Source organism: Arabidopsis thaliana, chromosome 2 (genome assembly GCF_000001735.4).
Source record: "Arabidopsis thaliana chromosome 2, partial sequence".
NCBI classification, from domain to species: domain Eukaryota; kingdom Viridiplantae; phylum Streptophyta; class Magnoliopsida; order Brassicales; family Brassicaceae; genus Arabidopsis; species Arabidopsis thaliana.
This window is the reverse complement of record NC_003071.7, coordinates 6,962,472-6,975,146: the sequence shown is the minus strand read 5'-3', so window position 1 is coordinate 6,975,146 and position 12,675 is coordinate 6,962,472. Positions and strand designations below refer to the sequence as shown.

Below are 12,675 nucleotides of genomic sequence, written 5' to 3'. Positions count from 1 at the left end.
TTTTGATAACAATTCGCAGCGTTTGTTAGTTGACCATGTTTCGATTAATTATACTAAATCGACATAGATTTGTGGAAAATTGAGGAAATAGAGAGAAATTCGATCCGCTAATCTTATATGAATATTTGAATTTCGTTCCAAAAATAGATTATTTAGAGTTTTGGTAACAATCAACGGCGTTTGTTAGGTGATTGTGTTTTTATTATTGATGTTATATAAACATAGATATTTTGATCGGAGTTTTGATCGGCGACGATGGAGAGAAACGTCGAGAAGATGCTGAAGAGAGTATCAATAGTGTTCTTAAGCATCGGAACAGTATTAATGGTAATTATGATTCTCCAGACACCAAAAACTTGTATTTCTCCAGAAGCTCCATCGAAACCTCATACGCATTTCCCGAGATCTACATGCGATTCATCGCCTCGTCAGCATCTTCCTCTCCCAAAGAAGAACGCTCGAATCTGGTCCTCTGGAGCTTGGAAATCTCGTCTATACTCCTTCTCTACCTACTTCCTCCGATTTCGCGATCTCGGATTCATTCAAAATCACACCAAAGCTCTCTGTCTCTCCGCCGGAGCAGGCCATGCTCTGATGGCTCTTTCTCAGATCGGATTATCTGATGTTACCGCAGTTGAATTGGTTGATTCGATTCCTCTTGTGAAAAGAGCTGATCCTCATAACCTTCCGTTTTTCGACGGTGTCTTTGATTTTGCCTTCACTGCACATCTAGCTGAAGCTCTGTTTCCGTGGCAGTTTGTGGAGGAGATGGAGAGGACGGTGAGACGTGGCGGATTTTGTGTGGTTTCGGTTGATGAATGTGGTGGAGATGATGTAAGAGACATTGCTAGGCTTTTTCATAACTCCAAGGTCGTTGATGTTGCTAATGTAACCTTAGAAGGATCCAAAAAGACTAGTATACTATTCAAAGTTCAAGACTCTCCTACCTGAGGTGTTTTATTTCTCTTTTGATTTATAGGCCCTTTCCGGATTCTCAGAAAACTGCTTCAATATTCATAGAGTGGAGCTAGATTTGTTTCTGTTGAAATTCACTTACATGTTTGAAAAGCAGGAGATTTAACAGATTATGTGGTAACATTGTTCAAAGACCATGACCATATTTGTTCTGGATCCTAAAGCAATGTTTTGTTGAGGGAAGCTGCGATGTTTGTTGCGAGTTCAAGATCCAGAACAAAAGCTTTCTACAGGTTAATATCTTTTTTTTTGGAAGTTGGTCTCTGAGCTAAACAATTCTTAGGAACCTTGGTCGCTTTTGAAACAAGTAAAGAACTTTCAACAGCTTTTGAAGACTTTAGTGTGTGATGAAAGAAAGTACTTTCTTTCCAGGTGAGGTTCACGTTTCAATCTGTTAGAGCTCTCCTGTGTACTATTTGTGAGTTAAGTAAAATACTCTTTAGTCATTTTGTATACTTAGAAAGAACAAAATTCTTATTGGTGAATAAAAGGCTCTTACTAAAAAAAAAAAAAAAAAAAAAAAAAAATTTTCTCTCAAGCAAGATAACCAAGGTAGCCGCAAGCCTTGTTCGTGATTAGTTCTCTTCACCGGCGTTGCTCCTCTGACTGCCTGCGTTCCTGATTGTAGCTACTACTAAAGTGAGATCTCTCCAATGAATCTACTTTTCCGGTGGCGTAATTGTTTTCCGGCGAGTCTTTCACTTGAAATGACTTTCCTTTTTCTCTCGAATGCGAGCCACTCTCGTCGCTTACCGTCGTCTTCGGTCGCCTTCCTCCTTCTGAGGCCACCTTGTGCACCACCACCAGAGCCTCCATCTCCGCCGACTCCACCGGAACCACCGGATCCACCAGATTCTCAGATCTGCTTCACTTTTGCTGATTCTTATGCTCAGTCGTTGAGCTCCTCTTCCCTCCCAGATTTGGTCTCGCTCATTCTCCATATCTCCTCCGCCATATCTGAATCTCCGTCACCGACCTCTTCGATCACTGATTTTTTCATTGATGTTTTCCTTCTCGCCGACGACACCACTTTTCTTCCTCAGTATTTCCCTCAGGTTTGCTCTTACTCTTCGCCGTATGTTTCTTCTAAGATTGGAAGGGTTTGGTTGTTGATAGAGTTTGTGGCTCTGGTTTTGTGGAATTTGGGTTTGTGTAATTCATATGTAGCTTATCTAGTTTCGATTGGCTTGGATACTTTTGTGCTCTCTTGTAGCACCTCTATCGCTTTGATGCGATCACTTACCACAATATGTGGATGTCTTAATTCGCCTTTGTTAAAAGTTGTCTCATCGCAGCTTAGACAGAATGTTTTGGATACTTTTGTGCTCTCTTGTAATACCTCTATCGCTTTAATGCGATCTTTTACTGCAGTATGCGGATTCTATCTCGATTTGTTTTTGTTAAAAGTTGTCTCTTCGCAGCTTAGACGGAGGGCTTTGATTTCAGACAACCTACCAGTTTTTCTGGTTCATTGGGGATTTCATAGCCCTCATCTCTCCTTTATGGAGCTTTTTATCCTCTCAAATACTTCACTTGTGTTTAGTGATAAAGTTACAGGGAGCATTGTGTGCAATACTGATCTGCTTGAAGTAGAAGCGAGGATTGTTGTTCAAGACTGTTCTCATTCAGCCTTTGCCGATTGTTTGACGTTAGTGTCATTGGAGGCTTTGTTTCCTCCTTATTGTGGTTTCGACAAGGTCTTCCAAGCTAAAGGTGTTTGCTTTTTTGGATGCTCTTGGTTAGTTGCTGCTTTGCTAGAACCTTTGGGTTCACCCTTGTCCCCAAGTCTCTTTTTGAGCATTGTTGTTGCTAGCTTTCGCTTATGTTTGATCTCTATGTTTGTCGATGCTTTAGCTTTTCCGACTTGTTGTTGCTATGTTGTATCCTCTGTTGGTAGAGGTTAAAACTCTTTCTCTTTTATGATAAGATAAGTTTGCCCAAAAAAAAAAAGACATAGATTTGTGCGAAAATTGAGAAAGTAGAGAGAATTTCGATCCGCTAATTTTTGAGGAATATTTGAATTTTGATTTCAATATAGATGAATTAAAGTTTTAGTAATAATCAGCGGCGTTTGTTGGTTGATTGTGTTTTTCTTATTGATGCTAAATAGACATATATTTGTACGAAAATTGAGGAACGAGAGAGAAATTCGATTCGCTGATTTTTGAGTAATATTTGAATTTTGATTCTAAAAATAGATGGATTCAAATTTTGGTAACAATCTGCGGCGTTTGTTAGTTGATTTTGTTACGATTATTGATGCTAAATAGACATAGATTTGTGCAAAAATTGAGGAAATAGAGAGAAATTCGATTTGCTGATTTTTGAGGAATATTTGAATTTTGATTCCAAAAATAGATGGATTCGATTTTTGCTAACAATCTGTGGCGTTTGTTAGTTGATTATGTTTCGATTTTAGATTTCTATTCGATAAGTGATGCTAAATAGACATAGATTTGCGCGATTCGCTGATGAATTTTTGAATTTCGATTCCAAAAATAGAGCGCTTGATTTTTTATTCTGAGTAAACTAATTTTGTTTATGGAAACTCATATCTCTCTGATTTGGATAATTTCAGATCGGACTGAATTTAGAGGACGGCATCAGAAGAAGAAGGAAGGTGGCATGCCTAACACATACAAGGCATGTCACGGTTTCGACAAGTACGTACGCTTCATATATAGGTGATTTAGGTGACAGCCCAGGACCAGGAGGAGCTGGGCTTTCTTCTTAGCTTTTCTATTGACAAAGATCTCCATCTCAGAGATTCTCTCGTGCTATCTACTCTTTTGGTTTGCTTGCTTTCTTAAACTGCGGTCATTGAATGTCTTGAAAACCCACTCTAGATACTACTGATAGTGTGATTGTTTCTGCTGCGTTTGTCTAGATTGTTTGCTTTGTTGATGCTATGTTTTTCTCCGGTCTTTTGGGTACTGATGCTTCTTTCAGCTCTTTATCTTGGTGGTGGTTTTGAAGCTAATAATGATATAGACAAATATATTCAGAATAATGCTTTTGACTCGTTTTTCTAGTCTTTTGGGTACTGATTCTTCTTTTTTGTTGAGAGATGATGTGATTGATGTTTGGATTTTATAACTTGAGAACATTGATGATGAAAATAATATTAGAATTGTGTTTAGTTTAGTCTGAAACTTGAATAACTACTCAAAAAAAATCCGTTGATCCAAGCTTTCTTCTATCAATGAGTCGAAAGTAATGTATAAGCAATCGGAGATCTCTGATCAAAGTGGTTTACAAAATTATCTAAACTCCATAGCAAATGTTTCTACAAAATTGCAGAAAATTACAGGTAAAATATCTTATCCTACAAAGACCAACAAAGACTTGAAAGCACCGGCTATCCGAGAGGGATGGGCGTGTGCATGCAATACCATCACCAGAGCATCTTGTTGAATAATCTCAATCAAAAATTTCTCTAACCCTATCTTCTTCTTATTCTTCTTCTGCTTCTTCTTCTTTGAGCTTTTCTCATCAATCTAAAAGGTAAAACAAACACATGGTTCCAGGATCTAAGAACAAGGAAAGTCAAGACAACAACTCTTATACCTCAAGTTCTTATGACTTCAATGTGGAGCATATCTTTTAGAACCCAGGCTACAGAAACCATACACTAAATTATTGTAATATAATCTATTTATACAGGAACCAATAATTTCTGCTTCACATCCAAAAGCAACTTCTTAATATCATCACTCAAAAGTTTCAAACGTTCTCGCCTAGATATAGCTATCAGAATCTCGTATTGTAGGTAAACATTATCCATAGGCTTTTGACTCGTCCTTTCTAGATATATCACCATCTTTTCTATCATTCCTACACGAGCTTTTACTCTAAGAAACACCCATCATGAACCAAGAAATTGAAAGTTTGAGAACTTTCACCTGAAATGCTGAAAAAGGTTTTGAGTTAAAGAGATAGCGAGCAATGAGACGCAATGTGTTCTTCATAGAAGTTGTGCGAAGATGATAGGTCCAATCATGAGATTAGAAACAATTGACACAAAAGTTTGTTTAGCTATTAATTTCTTATTCTTCTGCTTATGGTTACATATATATATAAAAAAACCTTAAAAGAAAATAAACACCATATCATAGATTTAGTAATATCATGTTAAGCTAAATCATAAAACCAAAACCATAAAGAATAACTTGTATGGGCCGACCAGGAGCCCATCAGAAGAAGAAGAGTAGTAAGAAATTCTGCAATTTCAGCAAGGATACCTGAGATTACACAAGTTCATGGTAAAAATAATAAGATGAAGAGGATTCTTAATATGCGTCGGACTCGCCGGAAGTTATTACCGGCAATTGAAGAAATTACAGGCGGAGTTCACCATCAAAGTAGATACAAAAGTTTCGGGTTTTAGGTGGAGGAAATGAGTGTCTTCGTATACCCAAGACTTGGTGGAGGGTTTCACCGGAGTTGCAGAAGGCCGCCAGAATTTCTCAGCGGCGAAGCACCCTTTCTTTCTTCTTCGTCAGAGTCTTATTGGATCTGTTTTCTTGGGCCTACATGGACTTCTCTTGTTAAACTCTTACAATTCATACAGAGACATCCGATAGGCCTTGACATGGGCTTCTCTTTCTTAACAACCTCTTTAAGTCACAGAGAGACTTTTGATGGGCTCTTTATTATAAACATAAATGGATTTCTCTTTGTTATAAACATATATTTAAACATGGATCTATTTAAAATAAATGAAATTTAAAAACGTTACTTACCAATCTTGATAAATTTCAATTTTGTATAATATTGTTTAAAAACTGATATATTATTTTACTAAAATTACAAAGACTATCGAATTTTTTTCGAATATTACAGATTTTTGGAGCCAATTTTGGATGACATCTTATATTTTTGTTATCGACACCTTTTAGTTAGAGCTCAAAATAACCATTTCTGAGGAGGACAAAACTAATATTACATTCTGTAGTTTCGGCTCTCGAGAGATTACAGACTTCGGTTCAGAACCTTCTAGTATTCAAAAAAATGAAGAAAAAGAGCTATTCTTGAGGAAAAATATTGTTTACATAATAAGTTATATGAAGCGGTTCGATTCGGTACAAACTTTTGGATGATATCTTAGACTATATGGAAATAGAAGTAGATTTTGATTACAATAAGATTTTTTATAAAAATAAAATAAATAGAACCATAATAAACTTATTTTTTTTAAGACAAATGTGAAATTAGAATTTCTAATAAATAAGTTAGATATGAATCTCAACTATCCGAATTTGGATTTCCAATATCCATACAAACATTATAGTTATATCTAGAAATATTAAGATCCGATACCCATCATCAAAAACATATAATAAAAAATCTATTTAAAATAAGGAAGATTTGTAATAATACTTTTTCAATGTCATTTTGCAAAAATACCCCTTTGCATCATCAATTTTTAAAAATACCCCCTTTTAATATATAAAATGACTAAATTACCCTTTTAATTTTTTTCAATGCCTTAAACAATTCTTGTAAATCCATTAAAAAATCTACGAACATCTTTGTAAACTCATTTTTTTTTTTTTTGTAAAGTTGTTAAAAACACTTTTAAATCACTTTAAAAACTCTTCAAATCCTTATTAAGTCTGCAAAAACCTTTGTCAATATTTTAAAGTCCTTTAAATATCATAAAACAATTGTAAAAGGTTTGAAAATATTTACAAAAGTTTTAAAAGAATTTTAAAAGGATTTAAAATGGTTTTAAAATCCTTTTAAATCCATTTAAAACACTTATAAAGTCTTTGAAAGCATATGTCAATTATTTTTCAACTCTTAAAAACATTTGTAAATATTTAACACATTTGTAAATCTTTTTGAATTATTTTAAAACTCTTGTGAGCCCTCATAAAAGGTTTTAAAAGTATTTACAAGAGTTTTAAAATGAATTACAAAGGTTTTAAAATTCTTTTGAATGATTGCTCTTTTACCGCATCTACTAATGCTATTATTTTTTGAATGATTGATTGCTAGAACTGCTTCGGAGACCACATAAACATAATTTTTATTGCTTCTGCTAATTGTCGTTTCATCAAACTTTGCTGATTAAGGTAAGGTTTCTCCGTTCTAGTTTGATTTAATACGTTTACCTCACATAATATCGAATTCCTCCTTAACCCCCGTGTTAACAATGGCAACCAATTTACGACTCTTAAGATGCAAGAACTAATCAACCAAAGAATCACCATGATCTCTTTGCTTACACTTCAAAGTAAATCGCCATATATAACATGTGAGACTCCAATCCAATTGTAATCTTTCATCTTAATGTTTTTAATGTTATATTTATATTTTTTAAACTTATCGTTGTTTTCAAATTAGGATTTCTAGGTTGATTTGCGTCTAGAATGGTGAAGCTCCACTTTCTCAAACTCAAAGTTTGTGTCTTTATACAATTTTCATGTTTGTTTCTTCTAACAAAAATTATCAACTCACAACCTTGATGGGCAACAGAGAACGGAGAAAAATACGATCCACACCAAAGAGAGGAAAAATGAGTAAAAAAACCTGAAGTTTTTAAAAAACAGAAAAATAAACCTGACCCTTTTATTTGGGTTATTAAACCCTGACCTTAACAAACCGCATGAAACATCCCCCGACGTTAACGTTTGTTAACTAAGCAACAATAGTAAAACGAATTGTTTAATAAAAAATAAAGAAGTATGACTCCTTATAAAACAGAATAAAATGTAAGGCATCCTCATAGGGTTTCTAAGTACTCTTTAATTGCTTTCTCTTCTTCGTAAGGTTTTTCCTAGAGAATTATCTTCTCCAATTATTCTACAAGAATAAACTAAGATGAGGTAAAGCGTTTTTCTTAATTTAAGGTTTACCGCAATTTCCTTACTTCTAAAATTAATTTAGCTAGTATCAAGGAAAAAAAATTTGGTTTATTTGATGAACAAATCACCTTTACATATAATTAATTTTACTTATTGTTAAGTGATAGTATGCACATACGTGATGATATTGGGAAAGATGGCGAGGGAGTCGAAGACCATACTTATGATGATGATAAGGAATCGAGTGAGGAAGTTGATTGTTTCCAGATGCAAGAGAACAATGATAGTGATGATTCATCTAGCGAGGTGATTCCATTCCGTGTCGGTCAAGCTTTTAGCGGTAAAGATAGTTTCAAGAAGGCAATTGCCAAATATAATATGGATATGAAGAAGAATATACGGTATAAGAGATCTAAATCTATCAAAGTACATGTTGTATGTGCAGATATGGTAGTGAAGACTTTTGTTGAAAAATACAAGTGCTCATGGAATGGCAAAGTTCGATTATTAACTTCAAGGAAGATAGCTGATAAGTTCTTCTAAAACTTTGTAATTTTGCCTTTGTTCAATTAGATATGTCTCACTTTCATTTTTATGGGCAAGTTTATTTCATTACACCCTTTTTCTTAACATGTATTTCATACATTAGTTGAATCATGATGAGTGATGAACCTGAAAAATTTCATTGAAGCAACGAATTTATATGAAAATCTAACAAAAATTTGGAAATGATAATCAATGGGTTACCCAGACCCTGCCTGTGATAGATACTCAAGATACATATGTATTGGGCCTCTAAAATTTTTATGACTTTTATTAAGAAAAATTAGGCCTCAAAACATTTTTTTATTTCAACAATAGGCCCCATTTTTATGAAAGTTTCAGATTTATTTTCATATTTTAAATTCTATCTCTTTGTTATTACAAATATAGGTGGAACTCATCAAATAAATTTTGTTTTGTATTGGACCCCATTTTCCCATGACCGGCACCTCACGATTCTAAAATCATCTATGGTATCTGTTAACCCTATCCAAGAGAAACTCAAATCTCATGCTCTATTTTTCACTATAGTTTCTGTTTTTCATAACCAAAGTGTTGTATTTTTGTCCCCGTCATGTTTTTAATGTTTATTAACGTCAGGGCTGTTTCACATGGTGTGTTAAAGTAAGTGAAAGTAATACCAAAACAGAATACCTTTGTAAGTTTTGATCTTAGCATATCTGACCAAACATATGATCATCTCACCATTAGAAGCTTCACATGCAGTGAAAACTTGTCCTGCAAATGAACCCCAGAGATATTAGATAAACATATTAACGAACTTTTATTTTGAATGAAAAATAGATGTACTGAATGAAGTTTACTTATGATCCCTCAATTCAAAATTAATCTTCTTAGTGGGTTTATTGTGGACATTAATAGTCTCCATTTCACCAACATTCACAATTTGACCAACAACATCTTGAACCAAAAAGAACAACAAAACATAAATATATATTGAATAACACAGAAGATTAAAAAGATTAAAAACAGAAGATGAAAATGTACCAATCAAGTAGTTTTGGTTGAGACCGCCAGTTAAAACATCAATGAAAGAAGTCAAGGACAAATAATATGAATCTGATAATGGTTCCATCCTCACAACTCTTGTTTTAGCCATGAAGCCCATTTTGTAACGATGATTAGTTGCTTTGAATTTTGCATAAGTCAATCCAAAGTTTTCAGTAGCCTTCCACTCTCCTGGAACCATGAGCTTCTCAAAACGGTTCAGATGCTCTCTCTTCACAGAAGCATGAATCTTCTATCTCTACCACTCAAAAAGAAATTATATTAGTGTACCATTCAAGGCCATATTTTACTTTGACATCAGAGAGAACCATGTCGAAAGTATCACCAAACTTTGTGGTATTCCAGGTATGAAGGACACGGACATAAACTCTCCAAGATATTTTGTATGGTTTGAAGTCATCGAGGTAAGCAATTGCTTGAGCCATTTGTGATAAGAAAAGAAGAAAAAGCATACGATTGAGTTGCTACCTAAGAGTTATTTGAGTAATGAATTGGAAATGAGAATGAAGTTGATATTTATAGCGTTGAAGGATGCTAGGGTTTCTGGCTCCAATATTTTGAAAATCTTGAAAAAAATCTTGGAGAAAAAGCATAAACTTAAAGATACTATGAACAATATATATTCGAATTTTGAATAGAATTGAATGATTGGCTATATTTAGATAAGTGGTGAATATTGTAGAGTTGGTTATGGTTAGGATTAGATTTATGAGAATAAGTTAATACGATTTTCGAGCGATTAGGCAATATATGATTGAATGTGCAGTTATTAGGGATCGAATATGCTCATATATTTAGATACCAAAAATGAGGTAAATATAAAAAAATTGTTGAATGGTTAAGATTGCAAAATTTGGATGCTAAACCCGATTAGGAACTTGAATCTGTGATTAAGAGTAATTACTCCTAACCCACCAGATTTAATCACGCAGATCCTATAATGTTTAATGAAAATTTATGTCCAAATTATTCTTAACGATTATGATTAACAATGAACAAAATCCAAAATTGAAATTGAAATTGAGGCCAAATTTGACTATTTTTCAATTTGTATTTCTCTTTTAATAATAAGGAGACAAGTAGTTTAATAATGAGATAGACGGACTTTAGCTTTGATTTTGAGGTTAATTTAGGATTTGTGTAAGAGACAAACTTCAGTTAAAAAGACGAAGAGAATGTCATATATGCAATCCAAACATTCATAAGTAAAGTTGACAAACCTAGAAAAAAACGCAAGAGATGATTAAAATTTGACAGAATTCAGAAGACAACATGTTAATGTTACTAGAGTTTCCGTGGTCCCTGAGATGTGTTATACGCCGAAGCACCTCCAAGATCTCGTGCTCTGTTTCCTCTAACACCAAATATTCAATCTTTGAAGGGGAATATGTAAATTCCAATTCCCCTTGGGATAGATGGCTATTTCCGGACTGGCGGTGTTAACGTTCGTGTCCCCTCTACTTGTTGATTGCTACGTGTTACCTGTAAGACAAGTAGAATCACGAGTAATCTAGTATTACTCAGTGAGTTGGGACTATGAATTAAAATTCTAAAGCAACGCAAGCAAGATAATGAGGTTAATAATCGCAAAGGGATTTTCAGTGAACACGAAGCACGCAAAAGAAATGAATAAGCCTTAGTGAACGAGAATACTATCGGCAAACAAATAGACACTTCTTCTATGGGCTATGTGCTCTGTTTCTCCTCACACACCGTCGCAAGTTGGATCTGATAGGGACTTGTCAACTGCCGACCAACACATCTTATTGAATCCACAAAGAAAACCAATAAGAACTATGCATCGTCATGCATTCCCGGCCTAGGTTCCGGGCCATACCTTAGCATGACTGACCACTCATGATCAAAGCTCATAGGCATCCACCACAGAACGGAACAACAACACACTATTCTACACACGCCTAAAATACTCGGATTCCGCATCCAAGGGATCCTACAAAACAACCAAGCACATCCCAGTCCAATATGAACTCGGTGATGGCAACAAACATCAAGCAACATAGAAGTCGAAATCAAGCAAAGACAAACAATCGGAACTCAAGAAATAACATACTTCAACTACATGCATCTAATTCATTGTTTAAGTTAGCCGGATTTTCAACGATTTATTCTAATTCTTTATTAGTTTACCAACGCGATCGCCAAACTCGGATAAACCTATTATCGAGTTGGCTCACACACGAAGTGCCGGATTTTAGCGAAAAACTCAAAGAAATAAGCTAAGTGACGATTTCTAAACTGAAATATGCAAGCGATTATACTAGGTGATGAACTAGGCGTTTAGGTCATAGCTTATCATGCATGCAACCGGATTTCAAGTGTAAATCTAGAATGCATAGGAAGCAAACAATGTAGTCACTACGACTCACAAGAACGGATTCTCGGAGGGGTTTTCTTGGTCGGAGCTACGACGGTTTGGGCTAGACTCTTGGTCGCTTCTCGTGGTCTCAGCCTCGTCTTAGTTCTCTCTGCCTTCTTTCTCTCTAGCTCTCTCTGTTTCTTTCTAATTTCTCTATTCTCCTTCCAAAAACTCGTGGAATAATGAGGGCAAGCATTTTATAGCGCAAATTGGCACGTCCGCTTAGCAATGAAAGGTTGTGTAACTTGCATGACTTCCGACAACAAAACTTGGGCTCCACTTCTGATTAACTTCCGCTCCAAGTGAGCCAACTTGAGTTGCAAGTTTCCGAAACAAGACTAATCGTCGAAATTTCACGTCTTGGTGAAAGTTAGAATTTTATAAATACCAAGTCCGATTTCCTTTCTCATTCACCTTCTTTTCCCGAATTCTTACACAAGCTTTCTTCTTTCTTCGTTTCGAATATTTCCTTCTATCTGAAACTCTTCTTCGGTCTTATTGCTTTGGCGACTAACTCCTCATTCAGATCAAGACTTTTCTTGATTCTTCTCTTCTCGGGCAACTTTCTCTCTTGAATCCTTCACACCTTTCCCTTATAATCCGACTTTCTTCGCTTAACCTATGTCCTTATGCGAGCCATAGAATACAATTACCTTTCTCGTAGTATGGTTGCGATACGAAAGAAGTACGGATGTTCCTTAAAAACTTGGACCGTGAGTCTCTTTTTCTTGTTTAACTTGGAGGGTACAATCGCCAGATTGAAAGTGATTCGAGGAATAATTACCTTCCTTCTCGTCTTTGTCCTCCGCTTCTTTCTTCTTTTCTTCTTGCTTCTTTTCCTCTTTCTCTTTCACGGGACTTAACGACTTACTTCTATACGCAAATTTCTACGGATTAGGCTTTCCGACCTACTTCCTCAGAATACGAGGTGCTACAGACACA

General features: G+C 35.2%; 6 protein-coding genes, 1 long non-coding RNA gene and 1 pseudogene across 8 annotated transcripts; 3 read left to right on the top strand and 5 right to left on the bottom strand.

Moving 5' to 3' along the window:
* Positions 1 to 139: 139 nt before the first annotated feature.
* Positions 140 to 1,474, top strand: AT2G16030 (S-adenosyl-L-methionine-dependent methyltransferases superfamily protein). Its single transcript, NM_127162.4, has one exon. The coding sequence runs from the start codon at positions 256 to 258 to the stop codon at positions 949 to 951; it is 696 nt and encodes a 231-aa protein (NP_179201.1). The 5' UTR covers positions 140 to 255; the 3' UTR covers positions 952 to 1,474.
* AT2G16018 (uncharacterized protein) lies at positions 1,442 to 2,925 on the top strand. The gene is made up of 2 exons (NM_001161050.1): positions 1,442 to 2,030; positions 2,527 to 2,925. The coding sequence occupies exons 1-2, from the start codon at positions 1,629 to 1,631 to the stop codon at positions 2,566 to 2,568; spliced, it is 444 nt and encodes a 147-aa protein (NP_001154522.1). The 5' UTR covers positions 1,442 to 1,628; the 3' UTR covers positions 2,569 to 2,925.
* AT2G16020 (uncharacterized protein) lies at positions 1,561 to 1,791 on the bottom strand (the record flags this gene model as incomplete). Its single annotated transcript, NM_127161.1, has 1 exon — positions 1,561 to 1,791. The coding sequence occupies one exon, from the start codon at positions 1,789 to 1,791 to the stop codon at positions 1,561 to 1,563; it is 231 nt and encodes a 76-aa protein (NP_179200.1).
* On the bottom strand, positions 1,865 to 1,975 carry AT2G16019 (uncharacterized protein; the record flags this gene model as incomplete). The annotated part of the gene is made up of 1 exon (NM_001124854.1): positions 1,865 to 1,975. The coding sequence occupies one exon, from the start codon at positions 1,973 to 1,975 to the stop codon at positions 1,865 to 1,867; it is 111 nt and encodes a 36-aa protein (NP_001118326.1).
* Positions 2,926 to 3,504: 579 nt separating the features above from the next.
* AT2G06535 lies at positions 3,505 to 3,851 on the bottom strand. The gene has a single exon (NR_140153.1). It is a non-coding gene; the product is annotated as an other RNA (long non-coding RNA).
* Positions 3,817 to 4,072, top strand: AT2G16016 (uncharacterized protein). Its single transcript, NM_001124853.2, has one exon. The coding sequence runs from the start codon at positions 3,879 to 3,881 to the stop codon at positions 4,005 to 4,007; it is 129 nt and encodes a 42-aa protein (NP_001118325.1). The 5' UTR covers positions 3,817 to 3,878; the 3' UTR covers positions 4,008 to 4,072.
* Positions 4,073 to 4,295: 223 nt separating this feature from the next.
* Positions 4,296 to 4,795, bottom strand: AT2G16015 (uncharacterized protein; the record flags this gene model as incomplete). The annotated part of the gene is made up of 2 exons (NM_147320.1): positions 4,296 to 4,472; positions 4,637 to 4,795. The coding sequence occupies 2 exons, from the start codon at positions 4,793 to 4,795 to the stop codon at positions 4,296 to 4,298; spliced, it is 336 nt and encodes a 111-aa protein (NP_671855.1).
* A 4,352-nt stretch (positions 4,796 to 9,147) lies between these two features.
* Positions 9,148 to 9,537, bottom strand: AT2G16010 (annotated as a pseudogene; the record flags this gene model as incomplete). Its single annotated transcript has 2 exons — positions 9,148 to 9,248; positions 9,336 to 9,537.
* Between the last annotated feature and the right edge of the window lie 3,138 nt (positions 9,538 to 12,675).

Excerpts from the sequence above, each read along its gene's own strand:
- AT2G16030 (NM_127162.4), top strand. The coding sequence starts at position 256 with ATGGAGAGAAACGTCGAGAAGATGCTGAAGAGAGTATCAATAGTGTTC.
- AT2G16018 (NM_001161050.1), top strand. The coding sequence starts at position 1,629 with ATGAATCTACTTTTCCGGTGGCGTAATTGTTTTCCGGCGAGTCTTTCA. Across the intron at positions 2,031-2,526 it reads TTCCTCAGTATTTCCCTCAG|TTACAGGGAGCATTGTGTGC; the intron begins GTTTGCTCTTAC and ends TTAGTGATAAAG.
- AT2G16016 (NM_001124853.2), top strand. The coding sequence starts at position 3,879 with ATGCTATGTTTTTCTCCGGTCTTTTGGGTACTGATGCTTCTTTCAGCT.